Raw genomic sequence first — 25,343 nt, 5'->3', positions numbered from 1 at the left:
GTATAAATTGTGCTGTGCAATTTGGGCTTGCAGCCCCCAAAATAATGTAACACTGCATGCAATTCTCTGGAACACCCCTGACCCATCCATATCCCTCCCATAGTCACATCCCCTTTTGGGTTGCGCTTGAGAGGATAAGAACATTAGTGTTGCCATACTGAGGCAGACTGAAGTTCCATCAAGCCCAGTATCCTGTTTCCAAACAGTGACCAATCCAGGACACAAGTACCTGGCAATTTTATACTGCTTATCCTAGAAATAAGCATGGATTTGAGTGTGGATGTTTATGGAGTCATACACAGCCAGATCTCCATGTAAATCCAACCTAGAGCCTATTAATGTGAATAATTGATTGTTGACAGTCAATTATTGATAGTTAATGACATATTAAGAACATAAGAATAGCCATACTAGGTCTGACCAATGGTCTATCTATAGCCCAGTATACTGTTTCTAACAGTGGCTAACCAGGTCTCAAGTACCTGGCAGAAACCCAATTAGTAGCAACATTCCATGCTACCAATCCGAGGGCAAGCAGTGGCTTCCCTCATGTCTATCTAAATAGCAGACTATGAACCTTTTCTCCAGAAATTTGTCTAAACCTTTTTTTAAACCCAGATACACTAACCATTGTTACCACATACTCCGGCAATGAGTTCCACAGTTTAACTATTCTTTGAGTGAAAAAATATTTCCTCCTATTTGTTTTAAAAGTGTTTCCATTGTGAGGAATATGAGGGTGAGAGGGAGAGTGAAGGCACATGGAGGAACGAGGAGGCTCGAGAGGGAGGGAGACTGGGTAGAGAAAGGAAGGAGTCTTTTCCTCTGGGGGATTGGAGAAAAGGAAAAGACTACAATTCCCAGCAGCCCCTAAGTAGGTCCCATGGTAGAAACAGGGACTTCAATCCCCAACAGCCCCCAGAGGAAGTCAGGAGAAGGGCAAAAGAAGGGAGTTGGAAAAACCTGTCCCAGAGAGCCAGGATGAGGGAAGGAGTTCTGAACCTGCCCAATCAAGCAAATGGAGAGCAGCTGAGCAATGGGTGTGGGGAGGAACCTATGGACTGGCAAGGGGAAGAAAAGAGGGAGGAACTAGAGCAAGAGGAGCCGATGGAGATTGCTGCTCTGACTAAACTGGAAGGAAAGGAGGTGAAACAGGAGAGGGCTGCTCAGGAAGAGAGCCTGGTAGAAGAAGGGAAAAGGTAGCTATCCCATGAGGGGAGCTGAGAGAACAGGTTTACCACGGAAGGGTCATGCAGGTGGTGGTCAGGGTATAATGCTGGCCTGGTTGGGGAGAGAACCTTGCCACTCTCCCTAGGTTGATTTCTTTTGAAAGGGGGAGAGAGGAGGAGTGATGGTTTTGGGCTTAACTGCTATACATGAACTGCTGGGAGTTTGAACCTTTTTTGAGCTGCTTTGTTTGAAGAATTGCTTTGCATAACTGTTTTATATGAACTGCTGAAATTTTGGAACCTTTTTGGGGTTTGTTTTGTTTTGAATACTATGCTGTTGAACTGCGATACTTCTTGAGAAATGCTGTGGTGGGAACTACCTTTGGAGGAACAGTTGACACAAAGGGATTACAATAAAGTATAATGATCCGACCTTGTGGATTGCTGTGTGCCGCATTTCCATTTTGGGTGTCTGACCTTACCGCCAGCCATAGACCTATCTGTAAAGAATCTGCACAGTAATGACCTACGAGTGTCAGCTGCCACTTGGCGTGCATCCACTACGCGTGTCCGAAAATAATTTTTCAGACGCACATAGCGGACGCATGCCAAAAATGAAATTACTGTAACAGGCACACGATAGTTGGGCAGTTCATTTTGGCGTGTGTTGGGCGCACTTAGATGCTTAAGGGGCTTAGTAAAAGGGGCCCAAAGTGCATTAGGGTATATGTCTGTGCAGAAACTGCAGAGAGAATTCTGGACATGCCCCCCAGTGCTACCCACAGGGCCTTTGCACTTAAGGCACATTGATTTTTACTGTTAACCCATGATAAGTGGCCTAGTGGTTAGGGTGGTGGACTCTGGTCCTGGGGAACTGGGGAACTGAGTTTAATTTCCACTTCAGGCACAGGCAGCTCCTTGTGACTCTGGGCAAGTCACTTAACCCTCCATTGCCCCGTGTAAGCCGCATTGAGCCTGCCATGAGTGGGAAAGCGTGGGGTACCAATGTAACAAAAATAAAATAAACAAAAATACTATCTATTTAGGAGACTGGCAGAAATCAATAAAAGCCAAGTCTATTTACTGAACTGTGTTAAAATTTGCACTTTTAGCACAGCCCAATTTACCACACGATTCACAAAAGCTTTGGTACCTCTTTACTACAGGATAATAGTAAATTTCATTTTCCATTGCTGTAGCTGAGAACATTTTGCATTCCTAGCTGCACCAAAGTAAACATAGTAATCCGAATCAGATCCGCTATCTTAATAAAGAACATTGCAAGATGAAACCCCATACCCTCCTACACCTCGATACTCCTGATCAGACCTTCAGTCTCCCCAATGCCCCTTCTTTATCTCCTCATCCCACTGAACCCTCTTGGCACTCTGTGTTGCCTAGTAGGGAGGCAGGTAAAACTTCAGGTTGGTCCTACTTCAACAGTGCCAGGGTTTTAAATGGTGCCCAAATCTCCCTAGTGGTAGACTTATAGTTTTTCCACTAGGGATCAAGTTGCCAAATGAGGGAAGCACACGCTTAATAGTCAGCTTGACCTCTAATAGTGGTACCATGAGATTACTGCTAGGGGGATTTGGATGCCATTTTGAACCTAGCTACTGATGGGCAAGAATGACCAGGGATCGTGTCTACCCCACCCCCACCCTCTCCCCTACTTATCACCATGGAGATCCCTGCTAGATGCCAGAGAAGAGTCAGAGGGTTGAAAATTTGAAGAAGCAGCTTTGGGAAGTGGTGGTGGGTAGGGTTTGAAGTAGTTAATTAAGGCAGGGTCTGGTTAAAGAGAACAATGGGTATGAGAAGTTAAAACCTGCACCCCTGAGGAAGGCCTAACTGCTGAAATATGGCCTGTGTGGGGTCCAGGCCCTCTGCTTGTACCTGTCCTTCACCATTTGGAATAGAGGCTCTGGTTTTTCATCCTGTTGCTTATGTAGTTTTTGTGTACAAGGAGATCAAACACAGTGTGTTATTGCTGAAGTTCATTGGCCAACCCTTCAACGGTGTTGTATTTTTCTGGAGTATAAGGAGGTCTATAAAGTATAGTAGACATCCTATATTGCTGTTGTACGTATCCAGCATTTAAAGTCAAGGTGCCTTAGTTGGTTTTGGTATTTTATAAAATATGCACATACATCTGCAAGTTCACCTCTGCTTAGGGTTACCATATTTTGTCCCCCAAAAAGGAGGACACATGCCCCGCCCCGTCCCCTTTCACGCCCTCACTCCGCCCCTGTCACACACCCCATCACTCCACCTCCCCGTCACCCCCTCCCCTTACCTTACTACTGCCCTGGTGGTCTAGTGACCTCTTCGGGGCAGGAAAGAGCCCCCTCTTTCCTGCTCAGAGCGCTGCCCTGCATGCATCCTTCCTGTTCCTCATCTCGGCGCCAATTCAAAATGGCCACCGAGAGTTGAAGTCTCGCGAGGTCACTTCAACTCTCGGTGGCCATTTTGAATCGGCGCTGAGATGAGGAACAGGAAGGATGCATGCAGGGCAGCGCTCCAGGCAGGAAAGAGGGGGCTCTTTCCTGCCCCAAAGGCGGAAGAGGTCACTAGACCACCAGGGCAGTGCCCTGCCAGGGAATCTGCCCGTTTGTCCGGATTTTTGGACAAACGGGCAGGCTGGTGGGCGGCCCGCCCATCAGCCTGCCCGGTTGTCCGGACATGTCCTCAAAAAGAGGACATGTCCGGGTAAATCCGGACATATGGTAACCCTACCTCTGCTCCACTTAAAACACACCTTCAGAAACAGTTACAAACAGCTCTTGGAAAAGGAGTTGCATACAATCTATGCATGTATATAACTGTACAATTTCCTAAAACCTCTTTTCTGCATGTAAAACAGGCTTTATATGTGTAAAAACCTTTATAAATTTACCACCAATAGGAGGAAATGCATTTCTTTTTCTCTTGTTTTCACTATCGCACTGCTCATAGGGTCTAGCTTTTTGGGAGTTTTGTAATCCTGTTTTTTTTTTTTTTATGTACATGTTAGTTTCTAATTTGAGGTCTCATATTGTGTGTTTGTGTGTGTGTGTGTGTGTGTGTGCTTTTTCTATCTTTCCAGTTGTAGGCATAGAGGGGCATTTTCGATATGACGTCTAAGTCCGACTTTAGATGTTTTGCAAAAAAACATCCAAAATCTGAATAAGAAAGAAGTTTATTTTCCAAAAAGAAAAACATCTATCTTTTTTCTTTTCAAAAATACTGTTTCTAACAAGGTTTTGTGTTTTGGATGTTTTGTTTTTTTGGTCCATTTAAAAAAAAATAAAACTTAAGTGAAAAACAGAGAAAATCAAGCCATTTGATATAGGAGGGGCACGTATTTTTAGTAGACTGGTCTCCCAGACATCCCAGAAGATAAATGGGTCACCCTAGTGAACTTCAAAAACATGCTCCTAGGTACACATCTCACCGTTCCTCCATTGCCCCAGGTACAAATAAGTACCTGTATACAATATGCAAGCCGCATTGAGCATGCCATGAGTGGGAAAGCGCGGGGTACAAATGTAACAAAAAAAAAATAAAATAAAATAAAATAAATTACCTTGTCTGCTGAGCCCTCCAAACCCCCCCTAAAACCCACTGCTCACTGCTGTAAACAATAGCCCTTATGGGTGAAGGGGGCACCTATATGTGGGCACAGTGAGTTTCTGGTGAGTTTTTGAGGGCTCACAGTTTCCACCACAAATGTGTCAGAGGGAGATACCCGAGTCCCCCATGCCATGGTACACTACACTGCCCACTACACTACTCCAGGGACCTGCATACTGCTCTAATAGACCTGTCTCTGACATCTGAGGCTGTCTTAGAGGTTGCTAAATCATATTTGTATTCACATTTGTGGAGGGTGGGAAGGGGTCAGTGGCCACTGGGAGGGTATTGGGGGGTCACCCCTGATTCCCTCTAGTGGTCGTCTGATCATTTAGGGCACCCTTTTGTGACTTATTCGTTATAAAAACAGGTCTAGCTCAAAACGTCTTAGTTTTAGTCCTGGACGGTTTTGTTTTGTTCCATTATGGCTGAAAAACGTGCAAATGTTAGGAATGCCCAGTTTCCACTTTTAACACACCCTGACACATCCCCTTGTGATCTGAATGCACTTCAGACAGACTTAATAGAAAAACATCTAAAAATTGGATTTGAAAATACCAATTATCAAATTTTTGTGAGAAAAATGTCCAAATGCAAATGTATGCCACTTTTTGGACGTTTTTCTCTTTTAAAAATGAGCTCCAGTGTCCTAAGGCCCAATGTAATATTTACAGTGTTGCCATTTTATAGGCATATACACACAAACCAGGACTTGTAGCCACCAACTCAAAGAGAGTGCTTGAAACAGTTCACACCAGTATAATATAATATAAATTTTTATGTATGTAGAGTACCCTCAGATATTTACCACTATTACTGCAGTCAATAATGCTGCTACAAGGTGGCATAGCACTTCTTTCATCGGGTAACTCTAACAAATTTTTGGGGAGGAGCAACATATGCTCATTTTTTCATGCTTCCCAATCACCTCAGTGCTATAAAATCGCTTATCACTTTTAAAAATGTATATACTAGGTGAAAACTGTGCACTTATCTTGACAAATTCTTGCCTCCCTGGCAGAACTATCTTGCCTCGCTGAAACATTCATCAATTGCCTTCCCCTGAAACCGCAGTAATAGTGGTAAATATCTGAGGGTACTCTACATACATAAAAATTTCTATTATATTATACTGGTGTGAACTGTTTCAAGCACTCTCTTTGAGTTGGTGGCTACAAGTTCTGGTTTGTGTGTATATGTCATTGAATGTTGCCAGAGATACTGATATTGTGGATTCGTTTTCTGTTGGTGGCCATTTTATAGGCAGCATTATTGCAGCTTGAATCCTGGGAGTTAGGGCTGTTATGGTATGCCAAGTTTGCTCTGAGTATCGTTTTGCAGAGTTTTGTATCTAGTAGTAGAAGGAGAGTGTTAGAGCTCCTCAGGTGAATTTCTTCTTCTTCTGCTTCTTGCATTATAAGGAGAAACATCCTAGTTCCATTCTTGAAGAATGTGTAGTGTATGTTATAGAACCGGACGTGCAAGTTTTATATTGAGATTCTATATACAATCCAGAATTAACTCCCATATAAAGTTAAGTGAATGATGTTTCTGGATTATAATGATAGTGTTCCCGAGTGGCTAATTCTGACAGAGGGCTCTCTGTATGCGTCAATATCCCTTGGGACTTTTTCTTGCAGTGTCTTTTAAAGGCAGGGAGGGACTGTGATATAGTGATGGGTATAAAGGGTGAAAATGTCACTTTGATTTGCCTCCCTAGTGCCACTCTAAATACTTCTGTCCAAAGACACCACTGGCCTGCTGACCTCCCCTGTCCCTGCTTGTCTGACAGATCATCTGGCCCCAGCATAATCTGTGGAGAACTGGCACCACAGCTCCACACAACCCCGCACCTTGAAAACTAGAACAAACTTAAAAAAAAAAAACACAGGGGGAAGTGATACAATTTTGGGTTTATAAAAAGCTGGTCCTGGCTATGAATATGGTAATTTATTTTTCTGATCCCTGAAACAATGGCCATATATTAAGAAATAACCATCTAAGGAGGAAGTTATCGATGTGGGCTACCATGAAGACTTGTTACCTTACTGTTAACCTGAGTTATTAGTAACTAGGTCTCTTTGCATAAAATGAGACCTGTGGTAAAATAACACATCTTAACAGTAACCCACATTGATAACTGTGCCACTCTATGGCTTTATGTACAGAAGGGAACATGCACAAGACTTTCTCCTAGTTAAACATAAGTTCTGGTATATCCTTACCTGTTCTGTTTGGCTGACTTTCTTAGGACTCTTCTGCTTTCCTTGCTAGGTGTAATGGCTACCCCAGGCTTCTTTGACACATGACATCTTTCCTTCAGATTCAGATACCTGATGGGAAGAGATATAATTCAGCCCATAAAGCCACTAATCTTTAATATGGACAGAGATGCCAAAGGGGGAGACATTTTTGACAGAGATTTTTAGTACATGTCCCACTCACTCCTCCTAGCTTCACTCCCTGTCCCACCTCTATCCCATGGTGATTCCAGAAAAATACCTTATTCATACTGTTGACAACAGAGATGGATGAGAACTGCAGATTACCATTCCCACTACTCTTCCTGTCACCTCCTCTCACAAATCTTCTTTTGTTATCAGTCACTTTCCTTGTCTTAGGAAATAGGAGAACACTGTAAATATTACATCAGGTACTAAATCACTAATTCAGTTACAATTGGGGAAACTAGAATAAGCAGGATTGATACCTATGCAGGAACTTGCAAAATCCTTCACCTCACCCAATAAAGAATAAGGGGCCACAAAATAGAAATGAACAGCTAGATATAAACTGAAATAAAACCCTCTAAGAAAGCTAGACTTTGTAAGCAGTACAGTACCAGTAAATGAGAAACAGAAATATATTTCCTTATGTATACTATAAAATACAAAAATAGAAAAGATGAACTTTCCCCACAGATGACACATTCCAGTTCCTAAAAATTAAAAATAATGTTTTCTTTTCTGTCTCTGTTATCCTGGCATTTTATTTTTCTAACCAGTTTGGTTCCAGTTTCTCTCTTCCACTTTTCTTGTTTGATTCTTCACTAACATTATTTTTTTCAGCATCTCCTTTCCATTTATTTTCTCTTCCCCTGTCTCCTTTTCTTTCTTCTCTTCCCCTGTCTCCTTTTCTTTCTTCTCTACATCTAACACCGATCTTCCCTTTCATCTTTTTTCTCCATTTCTGTTTCTTCCCTTTATTTCACCCTCCAGACCTTAGTCTCCCTCTGTCCATCTCTCACCTACTCACCCATAGGAGCCAACTTTTCAAAATGAATGAGGGTGCTAATTTTTTTTTTTTTTTTGCAGGTGGTGCATTCCCCTTCCCTCCCCCTCCCTCCCCCTCCCTCCTCCGAGTGCCAGTCCGACCCCAGCCCAACCTCTTCTCCAACAACAGTCCTCCGCCTGCCCCTCGCCTTCCTGCGTGCCGTCCAGAATTTAAAAGTCATCTTACCTCAGGGTCTCGGCGGCAGCAGTGAAAGGCAAGCAGGCTTGGCACTTCAGCCTGCCTCCCCTTCTCTCTCAGCTCTGCCTCTGGTTCTGCCCTCATTTCCTGTTTCTGCAAGGGTGGGACCAGAGGCAGAGCTGAGAGAGAAGGGAAGGCAGGCTGAAGCGCCAAGTCTGCTTGCCTTTCACTGCTGCCGCCGAGACCCCGAGGTAAGATGACTTTTAAATTCTGGATGGCACGCAGGAAGGCGAGGGGCAGGCGGAGGACTGAGGGAGAAAGGGCGGGCAACGCAGGTCGGGCTGGCTCCTAGCTGGGAACTTCCTGTTCCGGCGGGTCAAATATTGGGGGTACTCGAGCACCCACAGCACCCACGGAGTCGGCGCCTATGTACTCATCAGCTTTCCATCTCCCACATTTTTCACTCTTCCCATTGCTCCCATTATTCCTATTTTTCTTGCTTTCCTTTGCCAGCCTATTCTTCCTTTGTGTTTAGTGCACTTCCTAATCCACATTTCCATCCTCTGTACTCAATCCCATATCTACCTTACTCTGATTCAGACTAAAATGTAGATCTGGATGGCTAACTGGATAGGGGACACCATTATCCAGATAGTGGCAGTGGTCACTATTTTACAGGGCCCTTTTACTAAGCTGCATTAAACAGCTAGCACAAGTAGTACCATGTGGTAGACATTAGCAAATATCCATGCTAATGTCTAATGCTTTATTGCTGCATTTGATGTTACTGAAGTGGGCTGGAGGAGTGACTGGTTGTAAATGCGAGCTCATGGGTCGGTATTGTGTGCTAGCTGTCATGACTGCTGATAGCACGTCTGCACTTATTGTCACCTCAAGAGGGGGCAATAAATGCAGCCATACTATTAGCAGTCTGGTAGCAAAGCTACTGATAGGGCTCAATGTAGAAAGACGTTGTGGGCCTAACTGCACGGTTACCGTGGGTTGAACACGAGTTCTATGCGCCAAGCAATGCAGAGAGGGATAGAGTACAGGTGTTAACTCACACGGAATGCATGGCCGCACATTGCATTAAAATCAATGCTAATGAGGCCATTGAGAAGTAATGCAGAGAGATACAGGGGTTTTTGACACGTGGTTACCGCACAAATGTTTCACCAGGTCAGGGCAACGTACAAGGGTTCATGGAGAGGATTTCATGCCAAGTTTTGAGATTTAATTTCCCATTTTGTCTCCTTTTGCAACCAGAAGGAAGCCCTTGCAGGATTCAAATGCAGATGGAAGGTAACAGACATGCGCATGTGTCTGAACAAAACCAAAAGTGAAAGAACACATTGGTACCTGTTCTTGTGCACCTAAATATGAGCCTTGCATAAATTTTATGTGTGAGAATTATATTTAGGCATGGAAGAACAGGTGCCAGTGTGCTCAAACTTCCAATTTTTGTTTGTACATGCACACAAGAAGCTGCACTTATTGCAAAACTTTCATGAGCATATGTCCGGAATTCTTTACCTCCATTAGCCATGAACTTTCTGTGCATAAAATTTGCATGCCATCATCTCTTTGCATGGCATGATGCTATGCTCGTGGTAGAAACTATATGATCAGACATCCAGGTGCAGGTGTACTGTGAGCCTCTCCACATCGGCTCCTCAGTGGAGGTATGCTGGTGATCCCCCAATCTCCAATCCTCCCTTCCAACACCCTCTCAGCTCAACCCCAATCCTCTGAAGACACCAACTTTGACCCCCCCCTGAGACCCCAAGCCCTTGATGATTCAAATTACAACAACCCCAAAACAAAGTCTGTCCCCCCAGAGTCCAAACCCTAAAGACACAAAAGCCACCCCCAGAGTCCAAACCCTTCCTCCTGAAAAAAAAACCCAAAGCCTACTACCCAAATTCCAAAGTCCAACTCCCCTTAAGGAAGAAAGGTTGCGCTCCAGAGTACAAAGTTCACCCCATCCCTCAAGGACCTACTTGGGGGTCATCTTCGGTAGATCAAGTAACAGTGGTCTTCCTATGCTCTTACATGACCCTCAGCCAGAATCCAAAATGACCACTCTCCCCCTAGTGGAACTCCTGGGGGTCAAGGGTGGGGGAAGATACAACTCTACAGGGTAGGGTTTGGACTTTGAGGGTGATCTTTTTGTCTTCAGAGGGTCAAGGTTTAGGAAAAGGGTTATTTGTTTTTGGGGAGTTGGGGTTTAGAATCTGGGGGGCAGCATTTGTGTTCTTCAGGGGGTCATGGTTTGAGCCATAAGGAAGATGAGGTTTGAGTCTTTGGGAGAAAACAGATTGGGCGTTATGGCTTGAGCTCACCCCCTGCGTTTACATGCTACCAATCCCAGGGCAAGCAGTGACTTCTCCACATCTGTCTGAATAATAGACTATGAACATTTCCTCCTGGAACTTGTCCAAACCTTTTTTAAACCCAGATATGCTAACCACTGTTACCACATCCTCTGGCAGCAAGTTCCAGAGCTTAACTATTCTTTCAGTGAAAAAATATTTCCTTCTATTTGTTTTAAAAGTATTTCCATGTAATTTCATTGAGTGTCCCCTGGTCTTTGTACTTTTTGTTAGTGAAAAATCAATTCACTTCTACCCATTCTACACCACTCAGGATTTTATAGACATCAATCATATCTCCTTCAGCCATCTCTTTTCCAAGCTGAAGAGCTCTAACCTTATTAGCCTCTCCTCATACGAGAGGAGTTCCATCTCCTTTATCATTTTGGTCATTCTTCTTTGAACCTTTTCTAATTCTGCTATATATTTTTTGAAATTCGGTGACCAGAATTGAGTGCAATACTCAAGGTGAGGTAGCACCATGAAGCAATACAGAGGCATTATAGTATTTTTGGGATTGTGGCCGCAGAGTCTTTAGAACTTGCAGATGGGAGATTTGCCTAGAGGCAAGCGGGACCTAGTGTGGTGGGTGGAGAGTATGCCAGTGTAGGAGCATGTGAGCAGACCTGGGCAGTGCTGGGACAGACCCTCTAGGTAGTCACAGGGTTAGCCCCAGGTGAGTTCTAGGGGTAGCGCTTAGGCATTACATCATAGTGTCTAAATCTACCGCCTCTGCTGATCCATATAATACTGTCATATATACAAAGAAATTATCATAGGATTTTCCAGGGTAACCCAGAGAAATTCATATTTTCCCTGTTCTGCCTTTATTCAGGGCCAGTCCAGGATATCTTGCATCTTAGGTGAACTCTCAAACTTGCGTTCCCCACTTCCCTTTAGTCTTGTTTCCCCCTTCATCAATCTTGCACCCTCCATCTTGCTGCTGCTGCCAGCATGAGCAAGAGTAGATTTTTAAAAAATTTCCTTCAGCTCAGTTCCTGAATCTATAAGAGGTAGGCCACATAAGACTGCATTGCTTTCTTCTGAGACAGGGGGGGGCTCAGCTCCTGAAGCCAGAGGAAGAAGGATGATTAAGTTTGTAGATGACACAAAACTATTGAAGGTTGTTAAAACACATGTGGACTGTGAAAAATTGCAGGAAGTCCTTAGGAAATTTGAAGACTGGGCATCCAAATGGCAGATGAAATGTAGGGCCCTATTTATTAAGCCACGCTATAGTTGCGCTAGCATTTTTAGCACACACTAAAAATTAACACGCCCTAATGCTAGAAGACATGCTAGAGACACCCATACATAAAAATATATGGGTGTCTTTAGCTTTAGTGCGCACTAATTTTAGCGCATGCTAAAATCGCTAGCACACCTTAGTAAACAGGGCCCTTAACGTTTACAAATACAAAGTGATGCACATTGGGAAGAATAATCCGAATCATAGTTACCTGATGCTAGGCTCCACCTTGAGGGTCAGCGCCCATGAAAAAGATCTAGATGTTGTTATAGTCAATACACTGAGATCTTCTTCCCAGTGTGTGGCAGTGGCCAAAAAAGCAAACAGGATGCTAGGAGTTATTAAGAAAGGGATGGCAAATAAGACTGAGAATACTATAATGCCTCTGTATCACTCCATGGTGTGACCTCACCTAGAGTACTGCTTTCAGTTCTGCCCACCATATCTCAAAAAAGATATAGGGGAATTAGAAAAGGTACAAGAAAGAGTGATCCAAATGATAAAGGGTATGGAACTCCTCTCATGTGAGGAAAGGCTAAAGAGGTTAGGGATGTTTAGCTTGGAAAAGAGACGGCTGAGGGGAGATATGATTGAGGTCTTCAAAATCCTGAGTGGTGTAGAACTAGTAGAAGTGAATCGATTTTTCACTCTTTCAAAAAGTACAAAGACTAGGAGACACTCAAGGAAGTTACATAGAAATACTTTAAAACAAATAGGAAGAAATATTTTTTCACTCAACTAATAGTTAAGCTCTGGAACTCATTGCTGTAGGATGTGGTAACAGTGGTTAGCATATCTGGGTTTAAAAAAGGATTGAACAAGTTCCTGGAGGAAAACGCCATAAACTGCTATTGAGACAGACACAGGGAAGTCATTGCTTGTCATGGGATTGGTAACTATTTGGGTTTCTGCCAGGTACTTATGAACTGGATTGGCCACTGTTGGAAACAGGGTACTGGGCTAGATACTACTACTACTACTGATCATTTCTATAGCACTACTAGACATAGGTAGCGTTGTACATATTATGTGCAGATACTTTTTTCTGTCCCTAGATGGACCATTGCTCTGACCCAGTATCGCTATTCTTATATTCTTTTTTTCTGTGTAAAAAATATCTATATATTTTTACATGAAAAAAGGTTTATTTCACAGCAGTTCGTACCTAAGTACATAAGTCTGTGTTTCCTTTATTCATTATTTCGGGTATCTTGTGATTGTGTACTCTGAGGTACTAACAATGTATAAGACCAGTTTATCATTGTCATTATCATACCATCATCACATTTCCAGTTATCAGTTCCCTGGTTCCCAGCCAGTGCTCTAACCACTAGGACATTCCTCTCTGTCAACAAGTCCATAAGTATTTGTACATAGGACTCTCCAAGATGATGAGCCACTTCCTTCGTGCTCAGTTTGTTTCTGTTTCAGCAGCTCTCTCTTCCCGTCTGACTGTTTCCTTTATTTAATTGATTTTATTCCCTGATTTATTTTGGACTTTTATCCCTTCAGGGAATACTTGGTGTATCTCAGTACTTCTTGCTTGTGAGGTGCATCAGTTTGTGCCTCCCCCTTCCTTAGTTTAAATACAGGTCAAAGTAAGAATTGAAATGATTATTTAATCCACAAACAAACCTTTTCTGGAGACAGGAAGGTGGTAGAACTAGGGGACATGACTTGAGGTTGAAGGGGGGGGGGGCAGACTCAGGAGTAATGTCAGGAAGTATCTTTTCATGGAGAGGGTGGTGGATATGTGGAATGCCCTCTCGCAGGAGGTGTGGAGATGAAAACGGTAATGGAATTCAAACGTGCATGGGATAAACATGTAATCTCTACTTTACATGGTCTTGGATGTTGCATTTACAGATGCATGGTTAAATTTTTGAAGAGGAACAGGGCATAACTATTGACTGTAATACATAGTCCCGGGTCTTTCTGAGCCTGAAATAACTTTGTGGAAACTTCTGTACCAGTAATACTAAATAGAACAAACCCTTAATTTGTTCTTTTAATGAATTGCAACTAAAACCTAAATCTGGTAACAATCTTCTTTAAGTCAGACAGTTGAAAACAGATGGAGGTACTATTAAAGATTTCACAAGGCTTGTCTGAATGCTGAATGAGATGGATATGGGGTAAACCACTGCTTTCCCTGGGATTGGTAGCATGGAATGTTGCTACTAATTGGGTTTCTGCTGTGACTTGGATTGGCCACTGTTGGGAGCAGGATACTGGGCTAGATGGATCATTGGTTTGACCCAGTAGGGCTATTCTTATGTTCTTATATAATGCTGTAAAACACACAGTTAATGACCTGCATCCAGTGGCGTACCGGGGGGGGGGCGGACCGATCCGCCCTGGGTGCACGCCACTGGGGGGGGGGTGCCGCGGCGTACGCCTGTTGCCCTGTCTCAGTCCGAGAAAGTTCGCAATTCGCATGTGTTCACTGCTCCCTCTGAGTCTGCCCCAGAACAGGTTTACTTCCTGTTCCGGGGCAGACTCAGAGGGAGCAGTGAACACATGCGAATTGCGAACTTTCTCGGAGACAGGGCAACAGGCGCGCGCCGCGGCACCCCCCCCCAGCGGCATGCACCTGGGGGGGTGTCATTTTGCCGGGGGGGGGAAGAGGTGTCATTTCGCTGGGGGGGGGGGCGCACTGCACCCGGGGTGGGGCGCATCGGCAATCCGCCCCGGGTGTCAGCTAGGGTCGGAACGCCACTGCCTGCATCATCACCCACATTCTTCCCTTACTGCCAGGGCTTAATTTGTTGACAAAAGGAAGTATAACTGTAGAACAGGGGAGGGGAGGGGTGGGCAGGCCAGGGACAGGAGTGACAGGAGAAGAAGGGCTGGATTAGGGAAAAACGTTCTGTGCTTTGCTCCAGTTCTCCTCCTCCCCTCCTCTTTCCTGTAGGCTATCTGGATCAGAGGGGCTAGAAAAGGGCCCTCCATCTTCTGCTGTAGAGGCTGAAAAGATGTGATAGAGCTATGTTCCAGGCCATTCCCTCAGAAATTAAGCTCTGCACATTGTATATCAATTATGCAAAAAACCTGAGGAAATCTTTTACTTAACCGAGCAGCATGGTGCCTGAAGTTCCCAGTTCCAATCATGAATCAGTCACACTAGAACATTGGATTTAGGGTAAAAGTTGGGATTATATGGTAACAAAATTTTAGCTGCAAGCCTTCCTGTACAGCTGGAAAATCCATTTGTTTCTCAGGAAAAATAGGAAATTTAAAGGATCCCCCAAGAGGAGAAAGGTTTTTATGGCAATATGGAATCCCTACCTGTCCAGCCTAAGTCCTAGGGGAAGAAGCCTTATTGTCAACACCTTGTGATTTCAGATATAGTTACCTAATAGGGAGGGGAAGGGGGGAAGGGGGTGACAAAAGCTTAATGACAGAGCGGTAAAGGTTTTGTGAAGTAAGGGTTTGAAAGTGAAAGTTTCTATAGCTGCATTATTTGCAAAAAGGTAGGCCCTGTACTGACATCAATAAATGTGATATGTAATAAGGGGGGGGATCAAAGGGGAAAAAGGGATAGGGGGGAGGTTAAGGGATAGGGGAGAAAATGTTAAGAAAGTTTGACAGTTGTCTCGTTTGGAGTTGGATGTATACAGTATGATTTGCTTAAGTGACAGTACTGATATGGTGTACCATGTTGAAATAAAAACCGTTTAAACATAAAATAAGAAATGTATGAAGCAAGCTATTATCCACATTCCAGGTGATCTTTAAACTGAGCAGAAATAAGGAGTTTTCTGGTAGTGGCCAGGAGAAATAAAATAACTGAGCTTTTTGAAAATGCACATCTGCCCACAGGTGCAAACAAAAGAATAAAACATTGATAATCTTCCTTATTCAAAAGCCTACAAATATCATTTTAACAGCTAACAGCAACACATTTACAAAATACTGAATGAATTCTTTGTGTCAGTCTTTACCAAAGAAGATGTAAGAGATCTACCTCTACCAGAAATGGTTTTGAAAGGTGACGATGCAGAGGAACTGAAAGACATCTCGGTGAACATTGAAAAATGTACTGAACCAAATCAACAAATGAAAGAGTAGTAAATCATCTGGACTGAATTGTATACACCCCAGAGTACTGAAAGAACTCAAACATGAAATTGCTGATTTTTTTTGTTAGCGATCTGTAACCTGTCATTAAAATCATCCATAGTACCTAAAGATTGAAAGGTGGCCAATGTACTGCTAATTTTACAAAAGTTCCAGGGGTAGTCTGGGTAATTACAGACCAGTAAACCTGACTTCAGTGCTGGGCAAAATAGTGGAAATTATAAAGAATAAAATTACTGAACACATAGGCAAACATGGTTTAAAGGGACAAAGTCCTGCATCACCAATTTCCTTCATTTCTTTGAAGGCATGAATAAACGTGTGTAAATGTGAACCAGCTGATGTAGTATATCTAGATTTACAGAAAGCTTTTGATAAAGCCCCTTATGAGAGATTCTTGAGAAAATTCAAGTCATGGGATATGAGGCAATGTTCTGTTGTAGATTAGGAACTGGTTAATGGATAGAAAACAGGATAGGGTTAAATGGCCATTTCTGTTAATGGAGGGTGGATAGTGGAGTGCCACAGGGATCTGTACTGGGATCAGTGCTATTTAACATATTTACAAACAATCTAGAAATGGGAATGACAAGGTGATTAAATTTGCAGATCACACAAAACTACTCAAAGTTGTTAAAACACATGCAGACTGTGAACAATTGCAGGAAGACCATAGGAAATTGAAAGACTGGGCATACAAATGGCAGATGAAATTTACTGTAGTTGAATGCAGTGATGCACATTGGGAAAATAATCCAAATCATAGTTACCTGATGTTAGATTCTATTTTGGGGGTCAGCACCCAAGAAACAGATCTAGGTGATGATCTAGGTGTCATTGTGGACAATACACTAAAATCTTCTACCCAGTGTGCTGCAGCAGCCAAAAAAAGCAAACAGAATGCTAGGAATTATTAGGAAAGGGATAGAAAATAAGACAAAGAATACTGTACTGCCTCTGTATCGCTCCATGGTGTGACCTAACCTTGAATATTGTGTGCAATTCTGGTTGGCGTATCTCAAAAAAGATATTGCAAAATTAGAAAAGGTTCAATGAAGGACAACCAAAATGATAAAGGGGATGGAACGCCTCTCATATGAGGAAGGGCTTAAGAGGTTAAGGCTCTTCTACTTGGAAAAGTGACAGCTAAGGGGGAATATGATAAGGTCTACAAAATTCTGAGTGGTATAGAATGAGTAAACGTAAATTGATCGTTTGTTCTTTCAAAAATTACTAAGATTAGGGGACACTCAATGAAGTTACATGGTAATATTTTTAAAATGAATAGGAGGAAAATGTTTTTCCACATAACTAATAGTTAAGATCCAGAACTCATTTCCAGAAGATGTGGTAACAGTGGTTAACGTATCTGGGTTTAAAAAAGGTTTGAACAAGTTCCTGGAGGAAAAGTCCATAGTCTGCTATTGAGATAGAAATGGGGAAAGCCACCGCTGCCCTTCGATTAGTAGCATGGAATCTTGCTACTGTTTTGGATTCTGCTAGATACTTGTGACCTGGATTGACCACTGTTGGAAACAGGATACTGGACTAGATGGACCATCGGTCTGTCCCATTATGGCTATCTTATGTTCTTATTTCTGGTTTTGGTAACAAGTTTTGAAACCAACCACTGTTGGAGTCAAGCAATAAAGAATAAAAAGGGATATCCACAGTTGAAATAAGGTTTGGTTTTAAAGTATTTAGGATGATATTTGAACATTTTTTTTTGTTCATTTCAAATTGTTTTCAATTTAATATATTTTAACATCCATACAACTTTTTAACCACAGATGTTGTTACTTATGCTAATTTTGTAGGTTAAATCAATTTTGCATAACTTTCTTTGCATGCATAAAATTAATGCACTGAACTCACCCTAACAAATGCACATCCTTAAAGAGAACAAGAAAGGAGAGTATGAGATGTGCTTTACATATCCACTTTACCCTATCCCCCTTTGAGGCCTCAGTTGTCACTTTATTTCATCATTCTAGAAACCTTTGATCCTCTATCCTCCTCTCCGCCCCTCTCCCCAAAAGCATCCTATCTTCAGAATGCTAAATTGTGTAACATTTATCTGGACCATTTTACTTTCTGGTCATTGCATAAAATTATATATATACAGTATGTATACAGTGTATTAATGTGATATGACCTTTTGTAAAGATATTCTGTTTTATGCTTCATCTTCAGCTACATTACATACAGTATTGGCAGAGTATTATCTCTGCATGCAATATATATATATATATATATATATATATATATATATATTTTTTTTTTTTTTTTTTTTTTTTTTGAAATTGCTTTGAAGACTGTTAGCTATCATTCTAAATCCCCACAAATATTTATATTTAGATAATGGGGCTTATAAACCCCATTTTTGGTCAACTAATCAATGTAGTGAACAACAGTATGTCCAAAATTAAAACACCGAGAACTAAAAAATAAAAACAAACATAATAAAAAAAAATCAGCAAAGAAAAGAATAGACTTACAAATAATCTTTCCTCAACCCCGCCTCCAACCCAATCCATCCAAATACCAGGCTATAAAAAGTCTTAATTCCCCTGTTTACAAACCATGCTAGCGGCTGCTAGTGCACTAATGCCGACACAGCCCATTCGCTCTGAATGGGCAGTGTTGGCATTGCCGCGTGGCTTTGTAAACAAGGATATAAGGGAGGAATTCATCAAGATATGGTAAAAGATTGCTTTTTACTTCACCTTGATGTGCCGTCAGATTCAGAATCCTGTGGGACTGGGTTGAGAGAATAAAGAAAACCCATAAGATCAATTATTGGTGGATAATATTGGCATTGCTGCAGTAGTACCTATATATATTTTGTTATGGTGAAGGGATAAAAGAAAAATGGGTGGTGGCAGGGGAGATATACACTCGATAAGAAGATAATTTAATTATGTTTCAATGGAAGTCTTATAAAGACTTAAGGAATTAAAATTAATGAAATTTTGATGTAATTAATTATTATTATTTATTATTATTATTATTATTATTTGTTAAATTTGTATCCCACATTTTCCCACCTTTTGCAGGCTCAATATGGCTTACATATAACCGTTAAGGGTGTTAGCAGATTACGGTTTGAACAAATACATAGTATGAATGAATACAAAGTGATATTGTGGTATAATGAGGTATATGTGTGGTAGGAAACAGTTGGGGGAAACTTAGAGAGGGAAGGGGGGAAGAAGAGTCAGGTAATGTTCGTTGCAGTCTTTGGTTATGTTGTGTCGCAAGTGACCAGTATTTTTATGGTGGGTCAGTGGGGTATGCTCTTCTGAACAGGTCTGTCTTTAGTGCTTTCCGAAGGGTGGTCGAGTGTAGTTTTTACTGTTTTTGGCAATGCGTTCCATAGTTGTGCGCTTAGGTAGGAAAAAGCTGGTTGCATAGGTGGATTTGTATTTGAGTCCTTTGCTGCTTGGGTAGTGGAGGTTTAGATATGATCGTGCAGATTTTGTGGCGTTTTTGGTTGGCAGGTCGATGAGGTCTGTCATGTATCCTGGTGCCTCGCCGTAAATAATTTTGTGAACAGTCGTGCAGATTTTGAAAGTGATGCATTCTAATTAACAAATTAGCAAAAAGGGGTAAGCAAAATAAGGGATTACTTGGAAGAGATGATGAGGTTTAGTAAGGCATTCAAATTAGAACAGAAAGAATGGTGACTTCAAAGGTATGTAAATTTTGGTTTGTTTGGGTTTTTTTTAAGGTTGGGGCGGAGCAAAAGAGCATGAGAACGTCAGGAAAATTGGCGGGCTGAGGAGAATTGATGGGCAGCAAGGAGGAAAGCTAGTTGAGGGAACTGAAGCAAGAAATTTCATCCCACCCAATCCCTCCTAAAATTTAGAAGAGTGAGAATTGGGATTGGGATCTTGGGTAATTTTGTAGTTGGGATAGCGATGTTTCAGGATGTTAAAAAGGGTAGTTTAAGTCACAGCTGCAGTAATTTAAATGATAATTTTCAAGCAGCCATCATTTAAGGCTCATCTATATGTTACAACTTTTACCACTCACTACCAATTATAATGTTCTATTACGTATTGTGTAGTCATTGCAAGTAGTATACCATGCCATATTTTGTATTGTTACTTGAATATTTTTACTGCTGTAATTGCCTATTGCTCATGTTTGATCTATTCTTACTGTACACCACCTTGAGTGAATTCCTTCAAAAAGGCGGTAAATAAATCCTAATAAATAAATAAATTTAAGGACAATGAATTTACTGGCTATATGGATTTTATAGTGTAATGTGCTTGTGCGCAAAACCGCCAGAAACAGAAGTGAGGCCTTCACGTCACCGCAGGTCTCGCTTTACAAGGTGGTTCATGGAGTATTAATACATTTGATGGAATGAATATGTGCAGCTAGGTCAGCACCGACTAGCTTTATAAAAGGTAATAAGAAAAGTGAAGGTTGCATTGAAATATTGATAATAACATTTTTATTTGTGTAGGTTATGAATTTTTGATTGGAAAAATAATTTTGGCCACAGCTTTATTAACCAATGTATAAGGTTTTCATAATATTCTTTGTTCATGTGTGTGTCAGGAATGGATGCAATACAAGTACCAATATTATGCTGCTTGTAAGTCACCTTGTAAGTAGTATTATTTCCATATCTCATTACTGCTTAACCCACGGTGGCTTACATATTGCCATGGTAATTTTGGTCAGGCAGCATTAGAGCCATTTAAGACACATTTAGGAGCAACTAACATGACTTTAAGCCCTAACACTGTTCATTGACTACCCCTCTGAGCTACTTATGAAACATTACATAGCATTGCTCCCCTTAACATGCCTGGTATAACATTCTAAATTGTAGGGGCCAGAACAGAAAAGGCAGACTAAGAAGTTAAACTCAATCTAGCAGCCTGCACTGGTGACACTCTTAACAGACCCTCCCCAATAGAGTGCAGTGCAGGCCACAGTGATTATATAACCAATGTCTCCTTCAGATAACTAGGACCACCATTCTCCAAAGCTTTAAAAATGAGGAAACACACCTTAAATGAACTCTCTGCCATGACATTGTCAAATTGTTAAAAAACAAAACAAAACCCTTGAATGTTGAAGTTTGTGTATTAATAGAGTGCTTTCCTTTCAGTAGCAAGGTTCTTGCATTCTTTTCCCCTTACTAATTATACCCTTTCTCCAAAGTGGAGAGAAGGTATAATGATATACAGACACTTCCTACTGGGAGGTGTGTCAGAATTTGATTTAGTGGAAGTTCTAATCAAACAGAAGTGGATTTGAACAGTTGACTAGAGGAAGTATCCACACGTTTTGATCTATAGAAGTTAAGATTCTGCAGCAAGACGTGGTAGCAGGGTCTTACCTTTGTGGTTTATAGAAGGACTAGCCGTTCAGCCCGTAAAAACGGGCTAGTATAGGAGGGGGGGTTGAAAGGCCCCCCCACCCCGCCGCCGAGTTCGCCGCTGCCGCTCCCCCTCCAAGTTTGTCCCCCCCCCCGGAGCCGTCGCCGACCCACCTTCCACCCGGTCGGGCCCTCGCTCCGCTATTGAAATGGCGAGGGCACGCAGCACACAGCTCTTGCTGAGCTGCCGTGGCCTTCCTTCTTCTCTGTGTCCCGCCCTCGTGTGACATAATGTCGTCGAGGGCGGGACACAGGCAGAGAAGAAGGAAGGCCGACGGCAGCTCAGCAGAGCTGTGTGCTGCGTGCCCTCGCTGTTTCAATAGCAGAGCGAGGGCCCAACCGGGTGGAAGATGGGTGGCGGTGGTGACTCCGGGTGGGGGGAGCGTTAGCGACGGCGGTGTCCCTCGCAAATGCGCAGTAGAGACCCTCTCTGTTCCGCCCTCGTCATCACGTATTGACGCGGGGGCGGGGCAGGGAGGGTCTCTACTGCGCATTTGCGAGTGAGTACGACACTCGCCATTTATATATATTGATATTCAGAGAAAAGATTATTGAAGGGGGGGGGGGATTGTTTGAGACGACATGTGCATGTACTGCCTCCGCTGCATGTAAATCCCTTCATGAATATTCTTTGTAGATATCCTGAAACCTGATTGGCTGGGGTGCCTCCAGGACCAGGTTTGGGAACCACTGCATTAAACATTGTGGTCAAAACAAACAATTGCATAGGTATGAAACATCAAAATACCAACTGGACATAAATGTATGTGTATTGTGCTGACATTGTAAGTAGTATATTATGCTATTGTGTGTATCGTTATTTCAATACTGTACTGTTGCGATTGTTTATTGCCTATATCTGGGTTTCTTCACAAAGGTGGTAAATAAATCCAACTTAATTAATGAATTAATTAAAATAAAACAGCACCACGGGCCTTTAAAAATGGAACACAGTTCTTTAATGAATGAGCCTTGGGTCTTTTTGTCAAGGCTGATTCATTAAAGAACTGTGTTCTATTTTTAAAGGCCCGTGGTGCTGGCTTTTTGTTTGGACTTTAGTTTGTACTTCGTTCCCTCTCTTTTGTTATATTAATTAAAATAAAATACATATGTTTGTCTTAGATATAAGAATTGCAACGATGTCAGAAAACCACTAAAAACTCAAAGGATCAAATTCCAGATTCCATCTACAGACCTCAAGAACAGAGACTTTGGGTACTGGAGGGTTACCTGTCACCTATCTTAGGGACCCTTTTACAAATCTTCTGTAAGCACTAATGCATGCTTACTGGAAGTTAAATGTCTAGATTGTAAGCTCTTTCAGGAGGGCCTGTCTTTTTGTGTATGGTGTGCAGCGCTGCGTATGCCTTGTAGCGCTATAGAAATGATAAGTAGTAGTACCACGGGTTGTGCTGATGAGTCCTGCAATAGTTTTGACATGTACATGCGCTTCCCATGTGCTAATATTTTTTAGCACTGGAGGCATGTTTGGAGGGTGGAGAGTGTGCGTGTTCAGCACTAATGCATTAGCCCTTGGGCATTAGCGTGCACTAACCTATTAGCATGTGTTTAGTGCATGAGCCCTTCCCACCTTGAAAATTGGTGCATTTAAGGGCTCACACACTAATGGAAAAATGAGTGCATGGCCATTATTACTGATATACAAAAAGTGGCCATTTTATCCATGCATTAAAAGGTGGCCTCAGCGTGCAGGAAACCCATGTGTTTTAGTGCAACTTTGTAAAAGGGTCCTTTGGTTATGTGCAGATTGGTGTTGGTTAGAATATTTTGCTGATAAGAATTTTAGAACACCATGAAAAACTGCTTTTCAACAAGCATTGTTTTCCTCTGTGAAATACAGAACTACAATGGCACTTCTATGCCATTGTGTCGAAATGGGTTACAAATAATCCAGGTTTGATATAGATTTTTGTAAATTTATCTCGGAACAGTCAGACGCCCCTAACGAGAGAAAAGTTTCATATCAGTGAATGACCCTGAGAAAGATTCAATTCCACTGTACCAGTCACACAACTGGTTATAAACATCGATCCACAGTTTGTGAAGGGATTGCCCATCTTTATAGGACAGAAACCTCACCACCAATGCACTGAATATGCAGAATGCAGGACACGTACATGTCTACGAAACTCTACACAAACTGAGAGTTCAAAACAACAGTCGAGATGTTATTCCGACCACACTACACGTTTTAATCTTTTAAAGCACCGCATGGCAACTTTTCAGCACCACTTTTTAATGACGTATCCTCCAAAAAGACGCAGATGACCAAGCTTGAATTCGGATCTGCAGACAGGTGGATGCTACAATGATTTCAACGGACCGAATCAATTAAAATGCAGAGTGCGAGGAGGTTACCTCTCTTGCAACCCTGATTTTTGGTTCTTTTCTTTCAAGATACCACAAGTATAGAACTGAATCTAGTTCCGGACTTCTGGAAAGAATGCAACCGCTTTATTTCACATCAAAGCCATACTTGTCTAATACTGTATGAAAGTCATTATATGAAAACTACCGCCCCAGCCTTACTCTCTGCAGCTGCAGAAATCACGAACACATGTTCTGTTAACTACCTTATGAATCAAGCAAATGTCTATATCAACACAAATAAGCACATATAATAACAACAACAAGATGAAGACTAAATCTTATGGTCCTGAATAAAAGTAAATACAAGAAAATAAGTTTCGGATACACTTTTATACATGCAACATAGTTAAAAAAAAAAAGGTAATCCATTTTCAGCGTCCTTAAAAGAATAGCAAAAATAAAGGGTCAGCCAGCTCTGGCATTTCAACACTTACCCAGTATGTTCCCAATCAGAGCCACAACAAACACAATAATATAGCCAGCAATTAAGACCCATTCATATTCTTTAGGGTGTAAATATTCCCTCCAAAGATACTGGAGAAACTCGTCCTCATAGTCAGAAGAGGGGTACAGAAAAGGGTCATGAGTTACATTTAACTCTGGGACTGATGACCAGTTCCTGAAAAGGGGGGACCCGTCAACTCTGGTCGTGGGCATTCCTGTTTGATGACCAGGTCCTGATATCCTTCAGGGCTTCTGACGTCTGTCAAGCCACATCCATTTACCAGAAAGGAGCAGCTCTTGGAACAATCAGTAGAAACTGAGATGAAATGTCAGATCACCAGTCCTGGAGAGTTTTAGGAAGAACCACTTAACTGCCCCAGCGTAGGTTTCTCAGAAGACTCAGCAACGAGTGATACTGATAGACTTCTGACTGAACTGCTTCTGTAGTTCCCTTCACGGAAGAAGAGATCTGCTGATTGACCGATCTGATAACTCTAGAGGTGTGCTGTATCCACGAACAAACAGAGCTTGTAGAGAGAATCGCCTTATTTAAAAGCTTCCCCCAGCCTTAACTCTTTCGTTTTAGTTTGCTGTAGTCTGTCTGTTTCAGCTGTCTTTGTTCCTGCCGGTCCCTCCTCCTTGTTCCCCGTACCTCAGTGCTGTGATTCTTCTTCAGTGCATGGGAGTTTCCTGGACTCTTTTCTCAACCCTTGATCTAAATAGTTCTTGCAGAAAATGAAAAAAATAAAAATATAAGAATCCTTCCCTATCACTTTGCTATTGCATCACTCCGAATTCAGTGTCTTTCTACGCTGTGGATTCCTTGGGCAGTGGCTCACACTGGAAATCTGGCTGTGCAGTTTACACAACAGCTATCTATTGACAGTACAAAGCTATTCTGAATAAAGAATTCCCTTTGAAGCTCACTGGAGGATTTGGTTTTAAAGCTCTGTGAATAATTAATCTTAAATCATACCTATGTGGATAATCTGCCCTTTAGCTGCAGTCTCAGTTTACAAAAAAAAATTGCATTAATGTTAACTGACATCGGAAGAAACTTCACTAATAGTGATTGTAAGATTAAACACAGAGAGAAATCACTCCTTCCTGAAAGCCTTCACTTAAGCTAATAGTGTTCTGTGAAAATGTATTTTTTTCTTCAGGTTATTCACCCAGTAGGGGCATTTTTGATATGACGTCTAAATCAGGTTAAA

The 25,343-nt window shown here is 42.0% G+C and overlaps 1 protein-coding gene across 1 annotated transcript in view; it reads right to left on the bottom strand.

Moving 5' to 3' along the window:
• Nucleotides 1–24,727, bottom strand: part of LOC115465213 (orexin receptor type 2-like) — a 107,459-nt gene extending 82,732 nt beyond the window's left edge. The window contains exon 1 of the mRNA XM_030195611.1: nt 24,120–24,727. Coding sequence (XP_030051471.1) covers nt 24,120–24,342 — 223 coding nt within the window. The 5' untranslated portion in view covers nt 24,343–24,727. The remainder of the gene's footprint in view (nt 1–24,119) is intronic.
• Between the last annotated feature and the right edge of the window lie 616 nt (nt 24,728–25,343).

The sequence above is a fragment of the Microcaecilia unicolor genome, chromosome 3, assembly GCF_901765095.1.
Source record: "Microcaecilia unicolor chromosome 3, aMicUni1.1, whole genome shotgun sequence".
Taxonomy (NCBI): domain Eukaryota; kingdom Metazoa; phylum Chordata; class Amphibia; order Gymnophiona; family Siphonopidae; genus Microcaecilia; species Microcaecilia unicolor.
Note: the sequence above shows the minus strand (reverse complement) of the source record. Positions and strands in the feature narration are given on the sequence as shown.